General features: G+C 37.5%; 1 protein-coding gene across 1 annotated transcript in view; it reads left to right on the top strand.

Moving 5' to 3' along the window:
• The window catches only part of PDE11A (phosphodiesterase 11A), a 144,581-nt gene that overhangs the window by 72,763 nt on the left and 47,993 nt on the right, over window positions 1-23,825 (top strand). The window contains exons 6-10 of the mRNA XM_054209726.1: window positions 3,778-3,913; window positions 6,735-6,810; window positions 8,274-8,341; window positions 8,716-8,808; window positions 12,273-12,323. Of these exons, the coding sequence (XP_054065701.1) occupies window positions 3,778-3,913; window positions 6,735-6,810; window positions 8,274-8,341; window positions 8,716-8,808; window positions 12,273-12,323 (424 nt within the window). The remainder of the gene's footprint in view (window positions 1-3,777; window positions 3,914-6,734; window positions 6,811-8,273; window positions 8,342-8,715; window positions 8,809-12,272; window positions 12,324-23,825) is intronic.

Raw genomic sequence — 23,825 nt, 5'->3', positions numbered from 1 at the left:
ACCAAGGTTAGACTGGCAGATATGATGTCACTTTTGGATCTAGCACAGGCACAGCTTGAGTTATTGGCACTATAGTGGGAAAATAAAGGTTATTTAGGATACAGAACAATGCCGGGAGCCCTTGACATTTGAGAATTTTTCTAGTGAGTTTTGCCCTTTTCATTCTACATTCTGCAGCTGTAACTGATGTGAAGTCATGAGACGTTTCATGGGGGAGGGGGGGAGGCAAGATGAGTTTCTTCATCATTACACCAGTGAAGATAAATATTATTTCTTTGAAATTTTAGTGGAAGTCCAAAGAGATTATAGGCTGAGAACAATTCCAGTTATCAGTTTTATCTGAAGGAGAGAGAAACTCCAAGGACAATATAACTTTTCACGTCCTAACCTACTTTCTCACACAGTTTAGAAAAAACTGGCTTTTCTTTTGCCCTTCTTACATCTGGCAAATAGCAGTTCACCTGTTTAGTCCCTAAATATTATAGTGAATACTTATATCTTTTTTCTTTGCTTTGGTTGTAAAGAAATACCTTGCAATACCACCCTTGCGTTTATCTGTTCGGTTTGCAGTTTTCCAGCACACACCATGATCAATTTTGTTTATTATCCATAATGGCACACTGATGCTCTTTTTTTTTGCCAGTCATTTTGTTCTTGTACGAGTTTGCCAAGTTGTCTAAATTTTCCCTCTCTTTGAAGAATTATATAAATCCTAGAAGCCTCGAGGGTTCAGTTCTGATGTAGTATTCTGGATGAATGTGAGCCCGAGGGAAGGTGCTGTGGGCTGTATCTTTCCTGCACAGAAGAAGTCACCTTGGCAGATGATGTAGCTGAGATTACAGCTCTCTGACCCGAGGACTAGTGGTAGTGGAAAGGTCAGCTGCCTGAGCCAGAGTGCAGGTTGTGTGGGAGAAAACAGCTTTGTTCCCTCCCAGTTGGGCTGGTACACAGAAAGTGCTGAAATCCCTGCTGCCGCTGTTGCTCCACTGCTGTCCCTGGAATGGTGCGCCCTCTGGTATCACCTCTGGGGGTGCTGGTGGACGAGAAGCTCAACGTGAGCTGGCAATGCGCACTTGCAGCCCAGAAAGCCAACCGCATCCTGGGCTGCATCAAAAGAAGTAGGGTCAGCAGGTTGAGGGAGGCAATTCCGCCCCTCTGCTCTGCTCTGGTGAGACCCGACCTGGTGTACTGTGTCCAAGTCTGGAGTCCTCAGCACAAGGACGTGGACCTGTTGGAACGGGTTCAGTGGAGGGCCACAAAGATGATCAGAGGGCTGGAGCACCTCTGCTGTGAGGACAGGCTGAGAGAGTTGGGGCTGTTCAGCCTGGAGAAGAGAAGGCTCTGGGGAGACCTTATAGCAGCCTTCCAGTACCTGAAGGGGGCTACAGGAAGGATGGGGAGGGACCCTTGGTCAGGAAGTGTAACGATAGGACGAGGGGTAACAGTTTCAAACTGAAGGAGGGGAGATTTACGTTGGATATTAGAAAGAAATTCTTTACTGTGAGTGTGGTGGAACAGGTTGCCCAGGGAGGTTGTGGATGCCCCATCCCTGGAGGTGTTCAAGGCCAGGCTGGATGGGGCTTTGAGCAGCCTGGTCTAGTGGGACGTGTCCCTGCCCAGGGCAGGGGGGTTATGACTAGATGACCTTTAAGGTCCCTTCCAGCCCGAACCGTTCTATGATTCTATGATCACCTCATTCCCTGCAGTATTTTTATGCTTCTTAAGGAATCTTTTTGCCCTTCCAGTCCTAGCAAGGGCTGGAAGGATTCATGTAACCGTTTAAAGAGGATTGAAGGTACCCATGATTTTGTCTGTACCGCTTCCCTACTGTACTTTCTGGCATCCCTGTCAGGGGGGCTTTGGGGAAGATAGCAAGGCAAGCAGCTGCGTAAGGGGAGCCTGCAGCACTGCTCGGTGCTCTTGAGCTGGGTTTACTCTCCTGCCTGGCATGCAGTGCTCCTGCTAGTGTGTGGGCAAGACAGGGAGATGGTGGCTAGCAGCTGCCTGCATCAGTCCAGCAGGACTTACTCACAGCTTTCCACAGTCTGGAGAAAATTGTTGCTTGTGATTTTTAGAGTAATTTCTTAGTGCTCTGAGCTGATGAGGATGGAGAGCGAGCCAGCTGGCTGTGATTTGCATCAGAATTAATCATTGATATTTCCTCCTAGTGGAAGTCGAGTGCCTCTTTTCCAGAGTGTAGTTGTAAAGCACTTGCTAGGAATGGAGACAACATAGTAGAACATACTTTTAAAACTTCTTCCTGAATTATATCTTGTTTCTTTTAGTTGAATTCATTTGCTGCTTAAAATGCATGGCACCCATAATCCAGTCCCGATTTAAAGTGTCTTATATTATAATGATAATATCGTCCAGATTTTTAAGGTATGAACTGGAAGCTATACATTTGAAATTAGATTCTTATCCTTTAAGGTATTTTTTTATGGTTCTCAAATATTGATGCCCTGAAATAAATTTCAAATTATAAATGTGAATATTTTACTTAGCTCAAAAAATATTATATTTCTGTAAAGGTTCCTGTCAGAGTATACGCATAACACTTATTATAGTCTCTCAAAATTCTTACCCAAATGAAAATTGATACACTTAGGTTTATTTGTGTAAATCATTATTATTATCTTTACTTATAGCCTTTTAAGAACATTGAGAGTTTTTCTTTGAAACGAGTGACTGACTTGAATTAGTCTCCAGAAAATCAATAAAGCCAACAAAAATCAATCCTTTCACTTTGATTAGGTCTTCCAAGCATTTTACTGTGCATCCTTCTTTCATTCATGTGCATTGCTTTAAAGCTTCAAGCTAATGTAGTCTTTTCCATGGCTGCTCAGAGTGACTTTTTTCTAAGTAGTGTTTCTCAGGTGTTACAAATTGATCAATTTTCTTCTCAGAACTAAGAAAACAAGCATTTGTTTATTCATACATGAATAGCTGCGCCTTGCCAATGTCAAAAACCTGTCTGCAATAAGTCAATGAGAACTTTCTTGCTGATTAGGTGAGGTATAAGGTGAGGACTTTAAGGTCTGTATGGATATTGAGTTTTCTGGAGAAGCTGTGGTGGAGTGTGGTGCATTGAGCCCGTAATTCTAGTGTCTTATGTTCACTTGCTGACAGCTCTCTAACCCCTCAGGAGTTGGGGCAGAAGCTTAGCCAGGGGGAAAAAAAAAGGAGAGAGTCATGTATTGTATGTCTATTTGGATCCACCTGCTGCAACACACTTACATAATTGATTTTAAGACTTACTTCATGATCCCTTCTTCAGCTACTCAGGTCTGGCATTTCAGACCAAAATTTTTAAAAATGGCATTTCCCTTGACAGGAAAATTATTGGAAGTATGGATTAAAATTACCTCAAATTATTATACTAATTTGACAAATTAAAATCTTAAAATTATATAATTTCAGGTAGCTCTACAAAAAGTATTATTTAGAACTTGTTGCTTTTGAGCAGACCTGTATCCCACAGAAACTTGGAATATAATCCCACTCTTGACTCATATGTAAATGCATTTCATTATTAAATGCTGTATTTACTTTACCTGGAAGACCAATGCTATTTTCAATAGAAAGTATTGTGTAAAAGAGAGAGTTTTTGATGTACCATTTGAATAAATACCAAATTATTGTAGCACAGATAATGCTTAGTAACCATGAATAATTGTGAGTAGTTCTGCTGTTCCTATGAATATGCCTGTAAGACATGCTGGACTTCCAAGCAAAGTTGACTGTGTTCTTTTCTTCCCTTGTTATGCCTTTTGATAGTTTCAAAGACAGCATGGAGAAATCATCATCTTACTCCGACTGGCTAATAAATAATAGCATTGCTGAACTTGTAGCTTCCACAGGTCTCCCAGTGAACATCAGTGACGCCTATCAGGATCCTCGCTTTGATGCTGAAGTAAGAGAATTTTAGAAATCTAAATATACATCACATTTTTGGCATTGCAACTAGATATAACACAATTTTATCGTTATATACAAGTGGCTGTAACACGTGAATATTTATTTTTAATTCTTTTCACTATCCAGTATGTCCTCCTCCTGATCTGCTGGTGTTGACATGACTTTATACAGTAAACACAGGTCACTGAATTAGTGTATGACTGTAGGCAGTTACTTAAGTCTGTTCATGGTTGTTTTTTTTTTCTTCTATTTATAAGTGATACCTTCCTCTATCACGTGCTTTGATATTTATGGAAACTGATTTTTATTGCTGAAGATTCTGCTGTTGGTGTTCAGTGTTAGCAGCATCATTGTTGCTAGCCGTTAGGGTGACTGGAACTGTACACACACAGAGCATAAACAGGACCGGTATCTAGAGAGACAAATGTTGTTTGTGATCTAACTTAGACAACTAACCTTTTAATTTACACAAATAAAATATACACACTGGATTAGTTATTTCTCCAAGATATGTATCACTCCTAATAGAAGTTCTTCCTGAATTATATGTTGTTTCTTTTACTTGAATTCACTTGCTGCTTAAAATGCTTGACACCTGTACTCCAGTCCCGATTTAGTGTCTTATAGTATAATGATAATATCATCCAGATTCTTAAGGTATGAAATGGGACCTATGCATTTGAAATTAGATTCTTATCCTTTAAGGTTTTGTGGTTTTTTTACGGTTTTCAAGTATTGATGTCCTGAAATAAATTTTAAATTATAAACGTGAATTTTAATTAAACCTTTTAATTTACACAAATAACCCCCCCTTAATTTAAACCTTTTAAATTACACAAATAAAATATACACACTGGATTAGTTATTTCTCCAAGATAAATATCACTCCTAATAAAAGTTGTTTGTGTATCCTAAGGTGTTCGTTCCAGCCACAGTTAGGAAGGTGTAGTTACAGATAAAAATATATACGTATACTTATCACCTAAATAAATGTTAGAGGCCTATGGAAGGACAAAATCTTCACTGAATTCTATCCAGTGAAACAATATTACTACAGGGAACTTGGACAGCAATTGGGCAGCACATTAATCAGTGGACAGCCTTGGTCAGCAAGATAGCCAAACTATGTTACTACAAGAAGTGTGCTTGGAAGTGTTTCATGTTGAGTTTGCTTGGTTCCGGTTTTATTCCATGTGTCATTAAAGGGATTATCTCTTAAACCAGCAGAATTTGTCAAAACAAGACAAATAAATGGAATCTGCTGTAAAAGCGTACAAGAAAACTGTGTTGAAGCTAATTTTTTCAGTATTTCAAAAAGTACAGTTAATGCCCGGGGTCTATTTCTTGCCAAAGAGATATGCTAAAATAAAGCATGCCAGTCCTTGATGTTTGCAGTTTTACTTTTAATATATCATGTCCTGAATAATTCAGCTATCTCTTATTTGTTTCACTGTTAGTCCTTTCCAAGTTAGAGGCACTGCCCAATTTCTACAGAGAAAAAGGAAATACTTAATATGAAGGGCAGTAATTATGTTCTGTTGGTGGGTTCCTATGAAAATTTAATTCTAAATTCAGTATTACAATCGATTATTTCTACAGACTGTCAAGTGTAGCAAGAAGAACGTATTACCCCTTATGACTTGGATAGAATCAAACATACATTTGTAGTTGTGAACAGATATTCTGTTCTCTGCTTCTATTAAAAACACTCTCTTTTTTTCTCCCAGAACACTAATTGTCCTTTTCCAATGTTGATGCTCAATTTTCAGCTCATTCACTGAGAATTTAATCCCAAAATATTTTCATTGAGTTCATATTACAATAAACATCTGAGGCAATTTTTCTCCCGCTCGCTTGGATTTCGGGTGGTGCTCCAGGCTGATTTCAGTGATGAGTTCTGCGTATGTACAACTATGCAGTACTCTAGTAAAACCAGAGTTATATCTTTTGCCAACTAGGAGATCACAGTGACCCCATCCTGCCTCCAGTATATGAATTATTGCTGGTCTTTTACTTTTCACCTTTTACAGATTGCCTGTAGCACTGGCAGTTTTCATAAGAGAACATCTCTTGATCGCCTGTGAGTGGGCTCATTCCACTCTCTAATCTCTTTTGGAAAAATATTTTTATTTTCTTCGCATTTTGCAGCAATGACCCTAAAGAATAAAGCTTATTAGCCATAGAAAAGAGAGAATCAGTGACACTTATAATAAATTGCAAGGTTCTATACTATATAAGATAGAAAACAATGAGGCAGAAGTTTATCTTCAGAACTACAGGACCAATTAAACCTACAAAGAAAATCTCAAATCTTGGTTTTGACCTCATCCTTCCATTTCTTCCTAGCTTGTGCTTCTGCACTATTCCCTACTTATTCTTCCCTTTCTTCTGAAAATGCATATTTTTTGTTTTGCTAAATCCACTCTCAGTTTGACAGTTGGGAAGAGTATTTCTAAGACATGCTTATTCATTGAAGGTTGTCTCTACTAATCCAACAGTGTCAGTAATCCAGGAATTGTCTGGACATTGCCTCAGTTGCAATTTGACGTTAATTCCAAATCAAAGTCAAGTAGTAAGTTTTCTGTGGCAAAGCTGGTGATGTTTGTATTTTCTTTGGCAACTTTTAGAATAATCCGTGTGACTTTTAGTCTTACTGTGAATGAGGTTTCAGCAGAAATTTTTTCTGAGTGAGAGCTGATCCATATGGAATGGCATCTATAAGTATAAATTACACCTTGACATTTCTATTACTAGAATGTGTAAAAGGCTGTAAGTGGTACCTACTGCTAATGGAAGCTCTCATTTCTGTGTTTTAGGCTGACCAGATTTCTGGCTTTCACATAAGGTCTGTTCTGTGTGTTCCTATATGGAATAGCAACCACCAAATAATTGGTAAGGCCTTCCTCATAGGTGCATTGTTTTTGTGCTAATGTAAATGTAATTCTGTCTTTTTAATTCTATCTTCCTTTTTCTTCTTTTTCCTAGCTGAATATTGTTAAGAAGTTACGGTACCTAGGATGCATGCTAAGTATCCAAGAAGGGATGTTTTGACTTGGATACTGTATGGACTTTTTCAGCTTTCCCATTGTGTCATTGTTAAATTATATATTATATTGAAACTTGAAGACTAACGAGATGACAGCAGAAATTCTAACAATATTAGTGAAAAATGTTTGATACACTTTGATACTTTTCTTGGGTCTCCCTTTTGTGTACACAACTCAAGCAACTGTTTCTGCAGTCCAGCAATGTGGTCATTTTTCTCTTTAATGATAGACAACACAGTCAGGGAAGACTTTACTGGCGAGGCTGTGGCAGCTGTCAGAGCTGTCTGTAGCAGTGACGTGTGCTGGATCAGGACGTGACAGGGTTTTATTGCTTGTTTGGTAGGATGTTTCTCAGCTATGATACACCTGCAGTTGGCCCTGCATTATTACCTGCGTTTGGCACAAAAAGGGGTGCTGTTTGTAAATAACAGTGTCAGATTCCTCTGGAACTTTCCACAGAAGAATTCAAGTCAAAGGCTGGCAATTTAAACTGGCAGGGCAAGACTTACATCCCTGTGTGTTGTGGCTGTTAGTGAGAGCTGAGATCAGTAGTGCATTGCTGAAGGCACTTGGTGCCATGCAGGATCAGGATCTTTGAGCTTATTCAGCAGAAATGATGTGGGAAATGAGTCTTTTGAAATATATGGCTCATTGTTTGTTGTGAAGTGCCGTTATTACCTTAAGGAAGTAGAAAGAAACTGAACCCTTAACTGTTGATAGCTCTTACATCATTTCTCTAAAATTATAGCTAAAAGAAATAGAAATGGTTTGTTGCAGTAGAACTCAGTATTAGTTCAGCTAGAGCCAAGAGCTTTGAACACTTTTTAAAGTGGTTTAAGGAAATTACATTCTTTTCACTGGTTCAATAAATTTGTGGACCGGTCATGAGAAAAAAAGGACTTATATACCCAGGTGATGCTAAACCAACTAAGATTTTAGGAATGAAGGTACTGGTTGAGCAAATTACATTAGTAACTCCAAATTGCTAGGACAACTTACATGATTACTGTTAGCAAAGTGCTCAAGTTCTTTCCTAAAGATATCTTTGACCTTTTGTGAAAAGCATTGCAAGTAACTTTTAGATTTTCAATATTATACTTGTAGAGTAAAGAATAACAGTTGAAAGTAATAAACAGAATCCTGGTATCAAAACAATCAGACTTTCACATGTTTATAGTTTTTCAGAATAAATATTTGCAGTTTTGCTTTCAGTTTCAAAGTTATATTTTAAATGTTACCAATGAATAAAATGTTCTGCATTGTGAATTAATGAATGAAGATTATAATTCATATTAACTCTTTCTAAAGGGGTAGCTCAAGTGTTGAACAGGCTTGATGGGAAACCCTTTGACGATGCCGACCAGCGACTGTTTGAAGTAAGAGGCATTCAATTTTGTGGCAATAACATACTTTTTCAGCAGGATTTGGTATTTCTGGGTAATGCTGCTTCAGCCTACTTGAGGCAGGGGGAAAGAATATGTTGTCTGTATTTGTGGTTTCGCATTAGTTGTCAGAACTCCTCACTTGATAAGGTTGCATCTTAATTAAAACAAATTTCTTGCATCTGATCTTTCTCATCTTGTAGAGGCCAGTGACTTACTTGCATTCTCAAGATAACGTGTCTAAGCATGGTTATTCCTAATATTTCCATGCAATTCCTTGTCGTGGTTAAGCCAGCATTCATCTTTGTGTTTGTAGTATAATTGAATTATATTGACTTTCTTTTCTTTTTTTCTCTTTTTAATTTTAGGCTTTCGTTATTTTTTGTGGCCTGGGCATCAACAACACAATTATGTATGACCAAGTGAAGAAATCCTGGGCAAAACAGTCTGTGGCTCTTGACGTATGTGTACGCCTTAATGAAACTTTTTCTTGCTCATAAGTGTCACACGTAAAGGAACCTACTGCTTCTGAATTTATTGCAGTTAGCATAATTTTCTGTATCTGTCTCTCTGAACCTTAGCATGTTGTCTGATTAAGGTAACGTTGAAGGGAAACTTTCTCAGGGTATGCTTAGCTGTGGAGCTCATGCACAGCTTAAGTAATTTTGAACCTCTGTATCCCATTTAATGCCTATGTTTTTTACATTAGAAGGGAGGACAGTGATGATGGAGAATCTAGTTTCTCGCAGGTGTAAGGGTAGAAATTAATGTAGGTGTTTCGTATATTTTCTTGTCCATCAGTAACTGAAAATTCCTTAGAATTTGATATTTTAGATAGCTTGTTGTTGTTTTTCTAGTGTTTTTTTTTCCCATGTGAACAGGAAAAAATTTGAAAAAAGTGATCATCATCATCATAGGATTTTTAGTATCAAAAGCAACATCTGCTGAACCCTTATCAGATAGATGTCTTGCTAGAATAAAGTCAAAGCAGGACGTCTGGCTGCTCAGTAAGAGCTCTGCTGTGTGTAAAGGCCAATACATAATGCAAGGTCCTGGCATTCCAACACATCACATCTTCCCATAAAATACATATAGAGTTGCTAAATGGATGGAAAGCTGTTCTTTTTTTGCCTATTGCCTTTGTAGGAATTCCTTTTTCTGCCTGCTGCCCTCCTCCCCCCCATTCATGAAGAATGAAATCTACCATCTCCTGTAAAACAAACTCTGAAATGCAGAACACTTTAAAAAAAATATGATTATTTAAACTTATATAAGATGATTCAACAATAAAGCACTATTCTTTATTATATTCTGGAGATTTTAAACCTAATCATATTAAAAAGTCTTGGTGAGAACAATGTTTGGAGTTTTGAGGATAGCTTTAGAAATTTACATTATTCCTACTAAAACAATAATTAAGAATGGTTTGAATTAAATTTAAGATCTTTTAGAAAGCATTATGCAAGACTGATTAATCTTAAAATCTTAATCTTTCTCTGATGAAAGTGTAATGTCACTAAGATTTCAGTATTGTTTTAAATTTCACATGTGATAAGGAAATGATCTAGTTGTCCCTGATGTGTGCGCCCTTTAACTGTGTAACTTCTTTGAGTTTACACAGTACCCACCATTACAGTAAGAACCACAAAAATAGCGTTGGCCTCATTGAGATAAGAATTTCTCTCTATTACAACAAAAGTCAAACCAAACTGGATTGCGATGAAGATGACTTGATGATCTTAAGGGTCCTTTCCAACCCAAATGATTCTATGGCATAATTTATTTTTTCTTTTGCTTCAAGGTTGGAGGTATGTATGGGGGATATGTATTGGGGATCTATCCTGTAAAGCATATAGGCATGTTATGGCTTTTTGAAGTCAATAGGACTGTTCGTGTTAGAAAACGTTGTAAACGTAAGGGGGTTGTTGTACGTTTTTTTTCTTATTCCTGTATATGTATTCACTTTGGAGGAAAAGTTAAAAACTTTCCTTTTCAGGCTTCCTGCAAGATTCCTTATTCTTTACTTACCATAGTCATGAATTACTGTAAGCCCTCATATGCCCCAGATATTTGTGCAATATTACACCTTAGAATGAATTCTCCTCCTGGCAAGAAAATCAAGCAGTACTAGATATCACACTCAGATACATAGGGATGAAAGTTAACATAGAAGTTTGTTATTTACTACTGAAATCAGGGAAATTTAAATTTCTTGGTTTAAATAACAGCTTCTTTCTTTGATCTAAAGAAGACTGATAGCCATATAGCTTGAATATAGGTTGTAGTTTTGATAAATGACTACTATGCTTCAGTGAGGAGTAATTCTTTCTATAAATGAGCTACAACTCATGATAATATTTATGTAAAGTGATTGAAGATACAGCAGAAAAGTACAGAACAAAAGAATAGTATATGCTGAAGGACTGCGAATCCATTTTTCAGTAATAGAATACTTTATTAGTATTTATGTATTTAGCTAGGATGGCAATGAGTGGCATTTGAAAATTACATTGATATCAGATGTAAAATAAATCAATTTGATATATACTGTAATAAGATTCTTATCCCAATATACAGATACTGTTTTTCATATAAAATTCTCATAAGATTGACTAATAAACAGAAGACCAAAATGTAAATAAACAATGGGCAAAGGTTGACAGTAGGATGCCGTATGGTTCAAAACTACGCTAAATACTATTTTATGTTTTAAGGATGCAAAATTTGCAAATGATTAAAAGATTAGAATAATCAATATTAAGGATGACTGTAAAAATCTAGAGGGATGTAATGAATGCAGATAAAGGAGAAGCTTGATGAGAATTTTGGTATTAAGTGTAATCTGTCATAGCAGATGTTCTTTTACTAATCTTACAGATTTCTGAGAGACGCTATGATATGGTTGGACAGAAAAATAGATACTATCTGAGGAACGACATGATGTATAGTTATAGAAAGTAAAATGGGGGACAGAGCAAGTAAATTGCTGTTTGTTATTTATTCTTTTATAGTTCAGGAATGATTTCCTGTTACTGTAAAAGATGACACCTCTAAAAATTATATGAGTAAAAAGACATCTGGGGACTTATTGCCACAATGTATTGCAAGCCAAGGGCATTTGAGATAGTTTAGGTATTTGTCTGAGCAACAGAGTCATTCATAGATGAAAACAATTTCAAAATGAGAAATATGTATCAAAGCTTTAGCATATAAGCAGATCGAGTGTTGCTGGGTGGTGGGGAGGACCTGTCCTGGCTAGGAGTGCTCTGGGTCTGTGAGGTCCCTCATGGACCAGCGCCTCATCCCACGCACAGCCAGACCTTGGTGGGTCCAGTACACAGGATGGCTCTTGCACCTTCCGGAGTGCTCGTTCAGTGTCAGTATCATCACATAAGGATATAATGTATTCTATGTAAATGTATGCATACTTAGAGGTAATAAGAGGAGGTGCACGGTACTTTGTGCATTATATTTGATGCTTTCATCTGCAGAATGGCGTTGAAAAGCATGCCAGGCATAGCATAGAGGTGCTAGTTTGCATGCAGTGATGTGCCACTAGCAAAGGCATTAAAGCTTTACAGTATAGCAAAAGGCATTATTTAAAGTCTATAAATCTGCTGTTATTTTTATGTTAAATTCTGTCTCTTTAATTGTAGAACTCTAGAAGAACAATATAGGAATACTTATAATATTAAATTACTTACTGTCGATGATTCCCTATAAAATTCCCTGCAACATAAATGCCAAATGTATACCTGATAACCTGCAATTAGTTATTATATGCTGACATTCAGAACTGAATTACCATGCATAAATATTAATTAAATTTGTTTTAAACATCATTGATTAAACTGCAGTACAGAGCCCTATTATTTCTACTTGTCAAGTCTACAAAAATGGCTTTTTATCTTTTATTCTGGGGCAGGTGTTATCTTATCATGCAACATGTTCGAAGGCAGAAGTTGATAAATTTAAGGTAAGGATTTAAGTTTTTGGTTGTTTCTAAAAATATAACAGTAAATTAAAATGGATGTAGATTATCTGAGAGAAAAGTTTTAGATCAAAAGCAGAAGATATAATTAACAGTGATTTAAAAAGGATGTATTGTTACATGTTAGACTGTTTGGAAAGGAAGGTGGAAAAAAATCTTTGAAAGGATAAAGAGCTGCAGTGATGCGTGCACAGCAGCGAAATACCAGTGTCCCAGCACCAGCTGCTAGAACTGCACGTCTGTGTGGTGGGTTTGGTGGCCTCCTCAGCAAGAACCACCACAGGGAAGTCATACCACAGTGGGAGGTGAGGAAGAGACCAGAGAAAACGAGAGGAACTTGAGACTTTACATGCTTATAGTGTGGAAGCTGTCCTGTGTTTAGCAAAAAAGCAGAGCATTTACTATCAAGATTGTGCATAGGCTCAGAAGGCTAGACGTGAAGGTGGTGAGAAAACCTCTTTTAACTTCTGTAAGCACCCTGAGCAGAACTGTAAAGTGATGTGTGCTGAACATAGCGTTGCTAGGGTCCAATAATTACGTGTCCTCACTGAATCCTGCCTTGCCAAGGGGTAGAGAGTAGGGGGAACGGTGCCCTTACTCTTTCATCACTGCCAGCACTCCAGAGCTGCTTTTGTGATAGGCTTTGTTTGTCCTTTTCTGCTTGAGGAAACACTAGGGAGCTCCTCAAAGCCACTAGGGAGGCTTTTGTGGTGGGTATCAGTGCTGGTCTCTGGTATGCAAAGTGCATCGGAGACTGTGGTGAGGTCTGGGAAGGAGATCTGGACTGCTGTGACCCCGCACTGCTGACATTCCCTGCTGTGGCTCCCAGGCACCTGTTTGGCTGAAAAATAGCTGTTTGATGGTTGTTTTGACTCTTGTCTGGCTGGCTGTGACCTGGTCTCTGCACCATGGGGATGGTTGTGGTGGAAGGGGGAAACTGTAGATGACTTAGCAGAGCTGATATTGAGGGGTTACCTGTGCTGAGGAAGGGCAGCAATTGCTAGTTAGTTAATTAGTTTGTAGATTATTGCTCAAATGATGTCTGTGCCTTAGAACTCTGTATTGATACCTGGTGATAAGGGTGTCATGTTCTCCCTCCATTGTAGTTATTGGTGCAGTTACCCACCCTTTTGCAAACTGAAGATTAGATTACTGAATTACTGCTGGAATCAAACATGCTTGAAGATCATTCCAACGCTGCAGTCAGCAGAAAATACTTTTGTGTCCTTAATAAGATGCATCTTACGTTTGGCAATAAGAACGCTGAATGCTGTGTGAAAGAGAAGGGAAAGAAAGGGGAATAAAGGACCATAAATATTTCTTTTTGGTTGGTTGGTTTTATATTTTAGTTTACCTTAGAAATAAGCACCTGTAATTTAGCTTCAAGCAATATCTTTCTACATACCGGAGGGCCATACTTCTTGGTTGCTCTCAGACATTGAAAGACAATTCTCTGTCATGGTCTGTGTAGTTGAAATAAAAGCCTGCTATGTTACTCTTTGGGCTTAGGTAGTGGTCTGATGAGGAGCTATTCTACTTGTTTTCCCAGGTGTCTTCATTAATAGATTTGCCAGTCTCCAAGTGAGGAATGTCTTGTCGTTATCCATTTACCTTGAAGGCATGTAACTATCCATTTAATGGTTAATGATAAGGTAAAGGGAAATGAAAAGCATTTATTCATTAATAACCCTGATAGATACATTTTTATAAAGAATATAAATGAGAAAATGAGCAATATAGCCAAGCTATGCTTAAACTAAGCCTGAGAGACTTTCTCAGAAAAAATTTCCCTTTCCTACATCCAGTTGTCTCACTTTCAATTCCTGACAAAATGAATGCCAGGTAGTCTTTGTTAATGCTTTACACCACTGGTTGCAAACAAAACAACAAAAAATGCAGAGGACCAGTGTGCCTTGTGGGCTGTCGACAGAGAGCTCACTCCCAGAGAGGGCCATCCATCCGTGGGATGAAATTGCTCCCATCTCCCCTCTTGCAGAGCTCTGGCAGCCTGTCTCCCTACTGGGGTCTCCTGGGGCATCCTACCCTGAAATCACTGCTCTTTTCTCTGCTCATTACATTGTTATATTTTGTATAAGCCCTTTGTTATATTAGGGTCATTTTCTAGACTTGAGTGGCTAATAAACAATTCCTCCCTCTGGGGGTGTTTGGGGCTAAAACTGTCCCCTCTCCCTTCAGTGATTTATTGGCAGATGTCAGAGGAAATGTCTGTTATGATTTAGCTGATATTCTGGTTCAGTCAGAACAGGAACAAACACAGGACAGAAACATGTAAATGAGAGTAATGCCAGTAGTTCACTGCTGGCCCTTGACTGACATGGGACCTAACGGTAATTAATGACTTTGAAGTGACAATACATTTGAGTTGACAACTTTTCAACATATTACCCCAAACATACTGTAACTGGACCCCAGCAGCTTGGAAAAAATTACATATTCTTTCTCCTAGTTCAAGTTGTTTATTTCCCTCTTTGTCATTTCTTCATAGTCTTAATAAAATGCTTTTCCATTAATTTTTATTTGCCTAAGATCTCAAGAATATTCTGATGCAAAGTGAAAATTTGCAAGTGTACTTGAAGTTTATTTTTCATCTGGCTTTTACCAGTGAGTTAATTTTTTTGCATTACAGAAAGCATAGCAAGACTAATTAAAGTTGATTCTTTTACTTCAAATTTTGTCAAGAATTTCCTACTGTTATTGGATGAATTCACAAATATACAAATTCACAAATATAACTGGTACCTTTTAAGAATTAAACATAATCACTATGATCAGGTTCTATAAAATAAATAACACTTATTTCTGTTGCTACTAATCCTGTCTAAGAATTAACGAAAGAACAACAAGACTATCTTAGTAAGTAACCCTTAAGAAATGAAATACCTTTCTCCAGATGCTGGGATGGGAAAAAGGGCAGAGCACCATTGGTTGTGGAGCTGAAAAATACAGAGGGAAGTTCACAGTATGGAACAGTGAAGCATGCGCGTATGATAATGGACAGTGTCATGCAATTGGCCTATTCCATATCTGATTTCTACAGTTGTCTAAAAACAAAGAGCAATATAAATTCACATTGAATGGGTTTTTTTGCACGTTTTTGAAGGGATTCCACTCCTGGTGTTACTATAATACAGTTTTCACTAATAAAAATCTGGAAGTCAAGTTTTAAAATGCTTATATAATTAGAAATTGCTCTATTAATGAATGGATTTTTTTTCCCCCCTCAATAGAATCCAATTATATGAATCATTACTGTAAAAATTCACGTCACCAGTCCTTTCCATTATTTGCATTAAAGCTTTTGGAATTCATTAGCACTTACGCTAGCAGGCACGTGTTTCTCAGGAGGACCAGCGTGAGGCTGGCACAGTGTAGGCAGGTGCAGCTCTGCTGACTTGGATGGAGCCACCCGCTCCGTCTGCTGCCCGTGCCCAGGGAAATCGGGAATGGGAACTTCACACCCTTAACCCAGTGAGCTTGTTTTAGTGACGAGAGGGGGCTGAGCCCTCCAGGTAGGCACAAGTGGAACTGCAGAGATCTGGATTCGGAGCCTGAGCAAATCCCCCAGTCTCTGTAGGTGATAATCTGGCCCTGGGGAAGGTGATGAGAGGTTTGCCGTTTCAGCAGGATGTTGCCGTCTTTGGCTTTGTTTGGCATTTGTAAAATTGCTTAGTAATGTTCCCTCTGTCATCTTCCATCTATTTGTTTGTGGCAGTCAGTCTTTTGTATTGTGATTTCTGATAGAACAAGATCTCTGAAAAAAGTTAAAATTCAAGATCCAGTCCTCTTTTTATGCCAGTTTAAAATGTACATTAAGTAAAGACTTGAGTTGGCATGTGGTGTAAAATGGGTCCTTTTTTCTGGAAATGGGTAGGTTTTTAAAATGGGGAAAAATGCATCAAAGCTTAATTGATAGAGTTTCAATAACAGGCAATTGAATCAGAATTAATTGTGGCGCATCTACCGTTATTCCTGTATATGTGATATGCTCTGTGCTTCCATGTTCTAAGAAAGAGGATATGGTTTTTGTGAATTATTTATAGGATTAAATCAAGGGCAATGAAAACATAAGATTTATAGTAAGTATTGTCCATAGACTTTCTGTTGCCAGAGTATTTTACATTTATTTGCCACTCAGTATTTTTCAGCTTTGATTTTTTTTTTTAGATTTAAATTATGATGCCTTCCAAAAAGAAATATTTAAATCTGATATGCTGCTAAATTAATATAAACTGCATAATATTTTTTAGTTTTTCTGATAAGTGCTGCGTTACTGTGATAGGTAGATTTCTGATACCATTGCTCTAGCTATAGGGAGAAAAATTAAACCTTACTTATCATGGCTGTTTGCAAGTAAAACAAAAAAAATCCACCTTGAGTGCAAACATTTCTTGCATACCTGAGAATGTTTGTCTGAAATCTTGAGCCTGTTTTTCTCCAATGCTTCTCACTTGCATCTATGTAATGACACTCAATTCAAATTGAATTTTGGCAGGATAAGCTAAAGTAATGCACCAATGGATTATACCCATATGAGTATTCATTATATTATGTAAGTTAGAAATAGGTATGATTTTAAAGACTGTGGCAACTCAGTTCTCGCTTTTATTTTAGACTTAAAAGACAATTCCATTATTTCCATTATCTTCTAGCGCTAGTGTTTATCCACAAGCATTTGTATTATTGGAATATAAAAATGTAAGACTAGTGAAGTCCGATTAATTTAGAATTGATGCTATCCTAAAGCATTGTCCTGTAGTGCCAGGTTTCTTCTCATTGAAATGCAGGCTCTCCAAGACTGAAAATAGTTGGCTTTTAGACAAATATAGAAAGCCAAGATGCATGAGTAAAGATGCATATTGTGTCCAGGACAGGATATTTATAGCAAGAGTTACTGACTTCTGAGACAGTAACGAACAAGTCCTGTGACTTAGCAAGCAGTCTCATAAACACACATCACCTTTAAATTTAACTAACATAGTTTCCAAAGAGAATATGTAAACACTGTCCTATTATGGGTAATATACAAGAAGCTATTTTTAAAAAGCTAACCTAATTGTGCAGCTGTGAATGGTATAAGCCAGATCAATATTTAATGACTATGATGCATTATTTATAGCCCTGTGAGAGATTCCCTTTTTTAGGTCAAACAGCACACAGGAGAGCTACACAACAGAAAATAATGTATCACCTGCTTTACAGAATCTTCGATTCAAAATGTAGCATGAATAACAATTCCTGTATTTCCCAGTTCCGTAGCCTGAGGTATGGCTAGTTAAGATCGGCCTCCACACCCGGAGGCTTTTATGTGTCTCTTGAAAACACTAGCATTTAACTAAACAATGATGGAAAGAGTTGAACCAAAAAAGGAAACAACTTTTAGGACTGCTACCGTATATGAGCATGTAAATAGTTGAATCATGAAAGATGGTGGATTTAAGTGAATTTGGTGCTTGGAGTGTATTACATGTATGATATAAAATGATTTTGTTACTCGTATCTTGTGCTGTTACAATTTTATACTCACTCTTAAATGCATAATAGTGGGCAGCACAATGAAAAATTGAATTTTATGTATTAATTTTATCTCCAATGTCTGTAAGGATTGGGAAAGCATTCCTAGGCTATGTTATTTTCTGCTGTGATGCCGTCTTTCAGTTTAGAGCTATTTTAGTTACTTATGTGTTCTGGAAATTAAATCATTTGTAGTGGTTTATAATAATTATATTATAGTCTTCCTCAGTAATTAAATTTCAGAAAGGCAAGCTGGCCTTTGTGTTTTGGACCACTTATGAAATACTGCCATTTAAATATGTGTGGCTAGCAAATGAGGTTTTTATGCTTTAACGACACTGCCATTTCACTCTGGTAACATAGGTTCGCCAAGGACCGAAGGCATGTGATCACACTGCAAAGTCAGTATTGCAAGCCATGGTGTCCCAGCCACGCATGTGGTGAAACACATACAGTTCTTTACAGACCTACAATTCTATGTAACTGCATGAAGCTATTCACATGCTTAAGTATTTTTCAGATTGTCCCCCAAGACTAGTCATACAGACTCACGGACTCCTCTTTTGTCTGTCACAGGAGGGAGGGTCTGTGCTGCCACTGAGCTTTTCCCCAGTGCTGTTTCAGCTGCTCAAGTTCTGCTGAGAGTAGTGACAATGGGGAAAAAAAATAAGGAGAAACCTTGAGGGTAAACAGGGCTTAAGTGTTAATAATGAGCTGTGTTCCCTTTTTCCGTTGTGAGAAATGCACGTGTTCACAAGATGTAAAACTCAGTTTATTTTCTCTGCTTTTCCACATGCGCTGCCCACGTAAGACAAGACCTAAAGCACAATGTTAAGAGTTTCATAATTCACGAAACTGAGGTCTTTATTGTATTACATTATTTCATACACTTTTACATGTGCCTGTGTCTTCAGTTGTCATGGAAACAAGAAATCAGGAACATGTTGCATACACTGAAAATTATTAAAAATAATAAATAATGATTAAAAATAAAATCCTGCGGGTTTTATACTAGTTTCTGAAATGTGAGGCTGTCAGCTGTTGACATCAGGCTAGTGCTCTGTAGTTCAAAGATGTATAAAACTAAATTTAAAAAAAAAATTCAGTGAAGAGAGGGAATGGCATGGAGAAGAGGAGTAGGGAAAGATTGTTCATGGTCTTTTCTCATACAGTGTTTAAGTTTAGGGGCATCAAATGAAATTATCAGGCTATGGATTTTAATCTGACTAAAGATCTCTCTTCAGCAAACATGTAGCTAAACTATGTGCCCTATCACTGTAGATGTTAGAGTTAAAAATGAGGAATTAATGGAAGGACGAGGCAAACGAGGACTGTTTTACAAAGAGAGTCACCTCTGGCTCAGGAAATCTCCAAAGTGCAGCTCTCCCAAGCTGAGAGGAGTGCACCAAGGAAGTGTGTTTTCTCAGTTCAAATAGTCTTCCCTGTCCTTGGACACTCTCAAAGCTAAGGTACAGGGCATAGAGGGACCTTTAGTCTGACACAATACAATTATTCTTCTGTTATTAATCAGTGCCTTCCAACAGTGCTGCTTGGAAAAAAATAGGCAACTCCATTCTTTGCATCACTTTTTATCACCCAGAAAAGAGACCGTGCCTTCTATGTTTAAAATGCAGAGAAATGTGCTTTGACTTGATCATTACTGTCATAAATCTCAGAAATTGCAGATGCCAGGGTTTGATGAAAACTCCGAAGTTTGCTGAACTGTTTGTTTTAGTACAAGCTGTTTCTTTTCCTTTCTCAACCACCTGCCCCTGGAAGCATTTCTGGATTGCCCTGCGAAGCTGTTCGTCAGCTCCTTGTCTCAGTGCTGGGACCTGTGATTCTGAGGTGCGCTTCTCCTGATAGAACAGCCCTTCTTGTACAGATACTATTACCATCATGAAACCTGTTCCAGTGTGAGAGGTTTTGTAAGAATAAGGCATACAAAAGAACAATATTGGCAGTTTGTGGGGAAAAAAAATGCTTTGTTTTGCTTTAATTTCTTCCATGAGGCGTTTTATCAGAAATAAAGTGGGATAACTTCAGTGTGTCAGAGGCATGAGGCACCTGTTTACGAATTACTTTTGGAGCTGTCCTACTAGATGAGTGTCACGCTACGGTGTCTACCCTAATTCTAGGGATAGTTAATAGAAAAACCTAAGGGGAATTCTGAATTCACTTTCAAAAATTTAAACATTCAGTTTTATTGAAATTTCAACATTTTGAATTTACTAGCTTTGTAGTAAAGATGAGCTGATCAAGATGAGATTGAATTGTTGCAAAAGGTCACTGAAAGGATTCCTCTTGTATTTCTAAAATGACCACATCTATTATTTCCAGGTGAAAAAACGAAGCTCCCAGAGTAAAATATTCTCTTCCCTCTTGGGCAGATGACACATGAATTTTCCAGGTCGTTGTGGAGAAGAGGGTTTACAAGGAGCAATTAAACCCGATGAGGCTCTGGTACTGAGCTGCTCCCTGAAAGGGCTGGCCCTCTTTGTTGGCTATAGACGGGTAAAGGGAGGTTATAGCGGTCGTGAGGCGTACATCCACCCCGTCTGCCCACCTCTGAATATTTGTAGTCTAACTGGGCTGATTCCTTGCCCTCGTGTTGTTGTCTCATCTGAGCAGGGCAAGGCACTTCTTCATGGTTTAGTTTCCCATCTGCAAAGAGGCGACAGAAATGTTAAAACATCTCTGTGAAAGATTTCAACATTTCTGCTTTCTGACTGGGAAAGATTGTGTTGCATTTGTATGATAAACCCGCACAAAACCAGTTTATTTTGTAGTGTAGGAGATAAGTAAATCCTGTTTCTAAAAAAAAATCTTTCTCTTGAGGAAAAGCATATATGATTTGAGACAGTTAAGGCAAAAAAAAAAAAGAAACCTGTGGCCTGGAAGCTAGATAAAGCCCACAATTTAATCATATATCCATGCCCAAACAATTTTTTCGGTTCATTTATGAGTTTAGCACAGGTCATTACATGAATTTTTAACAGAGGTAGGCTTCTTTCAGCAAGGAATACATTCTAGTCTGTGGATTACATCAGGGCAAGGGTGTAATGCAGATGTCAATAAGAACTTCCTGTGGAATTTTTTTAATATGCAAAGGCAAAATATTTATTCTAAAGTGTTTAAGCTGTACAGAATAATCTCTGAATACATTTACACTGTAAATTAAGAAGGGAGTTTAAGGGTTAGGATTAAAAAAAGTGAAAAATCAACACTGATATTCTGATTGCAGAGTAAAGACACACGGTAGCTCGAAATATTAAATAGTAAATGACTACTACTAAGGTCAGCTGCTTCATAACTAGACTAGAGCTTAACAAGCAATAAACTTCAATCACCGAAATTAATAGAAAACTAAAATTACGTGCATGGTCAAAACCAGTCTTTGTACTACTTTTTAAAAAAAGCCTTCTTCTGTAAAACTGAAATAGATTTCAATTGATTTAGATAATAATGCTAAGAATTTCTGCTATACTCTAATATTCTTTCACAGTACTAAAAGGCATTGTAAGTAGTTTAAATATAATTGACTTATTGCTTTTAATAGTGGCTGGTTTTCAGTTTCTTAGTAATTATGCACACTAGTACAGTGGTACTTCAACAACAGAAATTTTCAGCAGAGGAGTAATAGAACACTTATGGTTATTAATTTACCCATACTAAAAAAAGCGTGCTACTTTGCTGCACTCAGATACTGCATTTTGTTATTTGCATGGGAAATTTTGTATTTCTTGCATGTTTTGTATCCAAAACCACAATTGGTCCAGGACGTGAGAATGCTTAGAAAAACAAATTAGAAATAGCAATTGTTGGGGACATAGATAGTATTGCTCACAAGTGAAGGTGAAATGATTTATTATCCAGTGGACCTGTTGTCTGTCCTTCAATCTGATCAGTCATCATACTCCACAAGAATCTCTTGTCAGCTGGAGAGAAAGCATTGAGGAATACAGTTCAACATTGCTCCACCATTTAGCCAACAACCATGCAAAAAGTGATAAGATGTAGAATACATTTGAAATGTCATGCCAGCCTGAGGAATAACTGATGAATGATTTTAAAAAAAAAAAAAAAAAAATCAACACTTGTCAGATGATGAAGTAGTACGCTTCAGTCAGTGGTAGACTTGGGAATTTATATTTGGAAACATTTTCAAACAGGAAGAAACATCTATCCAATGCAGACCTATACACTTAAGTTGGACTAGAATAATGAAAAAAAAAAAATTGGAGCATTACTTCAGTGAATGATGGTACTTTAGGAGTTCTTCACTGTGGGTTTATCATGGTTATTTTGCCATCAACAAGGAGCAAATTATTCCCCACACAGTTGATAGACATCCCTGGAGCTACTGATAGCTCACTGTTCTGAGATCTGCATTCCCAGACTGGCCCAGTAAGACCATTTTACTGTTTGTTTTGACTCATAGAAGAAAAAAGTCTTCAAAGATATCCCAAAAAATGGCATAATATTTCATATGTAAAATTATTTTTCTGTGCTTGGATTCTGTCTTGTAGCCGTAGCAGGTTGACAGTTATAACTGGGAATTTTCTGGTTCAAAAATGAGGTTGTTTTTCACAAAACTTTATTTGGATAGAAATTTTCTAATTGGTTTTAATATTATCAATGTTAATTTTAAAATGAAACAAGTTCATTAGCAATTGTACTGATTTTAAAACCAGGAAAAAAATCTTTTGTTTTCCCTAGCACATATCCTGCAAAAGGAAAAAATACTTTGCTTTGTTTATTTCTGCCTCTATGCAGTGTTCTGGCTGCAAAGAGTTGTTTGTCATAAATGTTTACTGGTATTGATTTTTAATTATTAATGGCAATATTTCTATAGGTCTTCTGTTTTAACAAAATATTTTACAAAAGGAAACATAAATGTCCCCCAAGGGAAGAAGACAGTGTTCTTTAAAGGGTTTTGACATTGCGAACAAGTTCATATTAGAGCTAGAACCTTTTTGTAATTAAAACTCCAGAAAGTGAAGAACAGGAAATAGATGAGAAACGTTTTTCTGAGATGAATGTGTTTGGCCACTGGGTGCCATCCTTGCTCCACTGTAAGGCTGATCGCCTAGCAGCATTTCTGTGAAGCTGTAAAATCCTGACAAAGGTAATACCACTGCAATATCACACCATTGTAATGTTTCCGTCTGTGCGTATAGTAGAATTTGTTAGCAGCACAGGCACCGTGTCCCTCTTGCATGAGTCACCGAGGGACTCAGGAGAAATATCCTCGTGGTTCAGCCATATTACGTCCACAGTCTCATATCTAGCAATTCTTTTTTTTCTTTTTTTGCATTCTTCCATCAGCTGGTAGGAGTGAGGCAGTGCTGAAAAGACCTCTTCCCACACACGAGGGTGTCAGTGACCATGCTCCTGTGCAGTATTAACTTAGGCTGTGGGACTGTTTAAAGGGAAAAATTACATGGATGCACACTTGTTTTCTAAATCAATTCCTATTTGGGCTATATGGGCCTGTATCATCCAAGCAAAGCTATATCTAGCATATATTACATAAAAAATATTTGCGATTACAACCTTCTACGGTTTATTTATTACACTGTTTCATTGTTTGCCTCGGGGGGATTCCTCTATTGTTTTAGTCTCAAAAGTCTCTTGTTTTAGTCTAGGCAAAATCCCAGGCAGCGTAAATGTACTTTCTAACGGAGAAATTGTGTCAGTAGTTCTGTGTTTTTAGTCTTTCAAATTTTAAGTGTAAACACTTTAAATGCACGAGAAATAGACTCTAGCACTTCTCTTTCTTGCTGTAACTGTATGGAAAACATGCGGATTATACCCCAGGCAAAAACAGGAAACTGAATGTTTTATGAGGCCATTTCTATGAAGGTTCCATCATCTTGTGCCTTGCAACAAGCTACACCCAGCTCTGAACACACGCAGAAAAGCTGAGAAAGTCAGATATCAGTGTTTTCCAGA

Source organism: Rissa tridactyla, chromosome 7, assembly GCF_028500815.1.
Source record: "Rissa tridactyla isolate bRisTri1 chromosome 7, bRisTri1.patW.cur.20221130, whole genome shotgun sequence".
NCBI lineage: Eukaryota > Metazoa > Chordata > Aves > Charadriiformes > Laridae > Rissa > Rissa tridactyla.
Note: the sequence above shows the minus strand (reverse complement) of the source record. Positions and strands in the feature narration are given on the sequence as shown.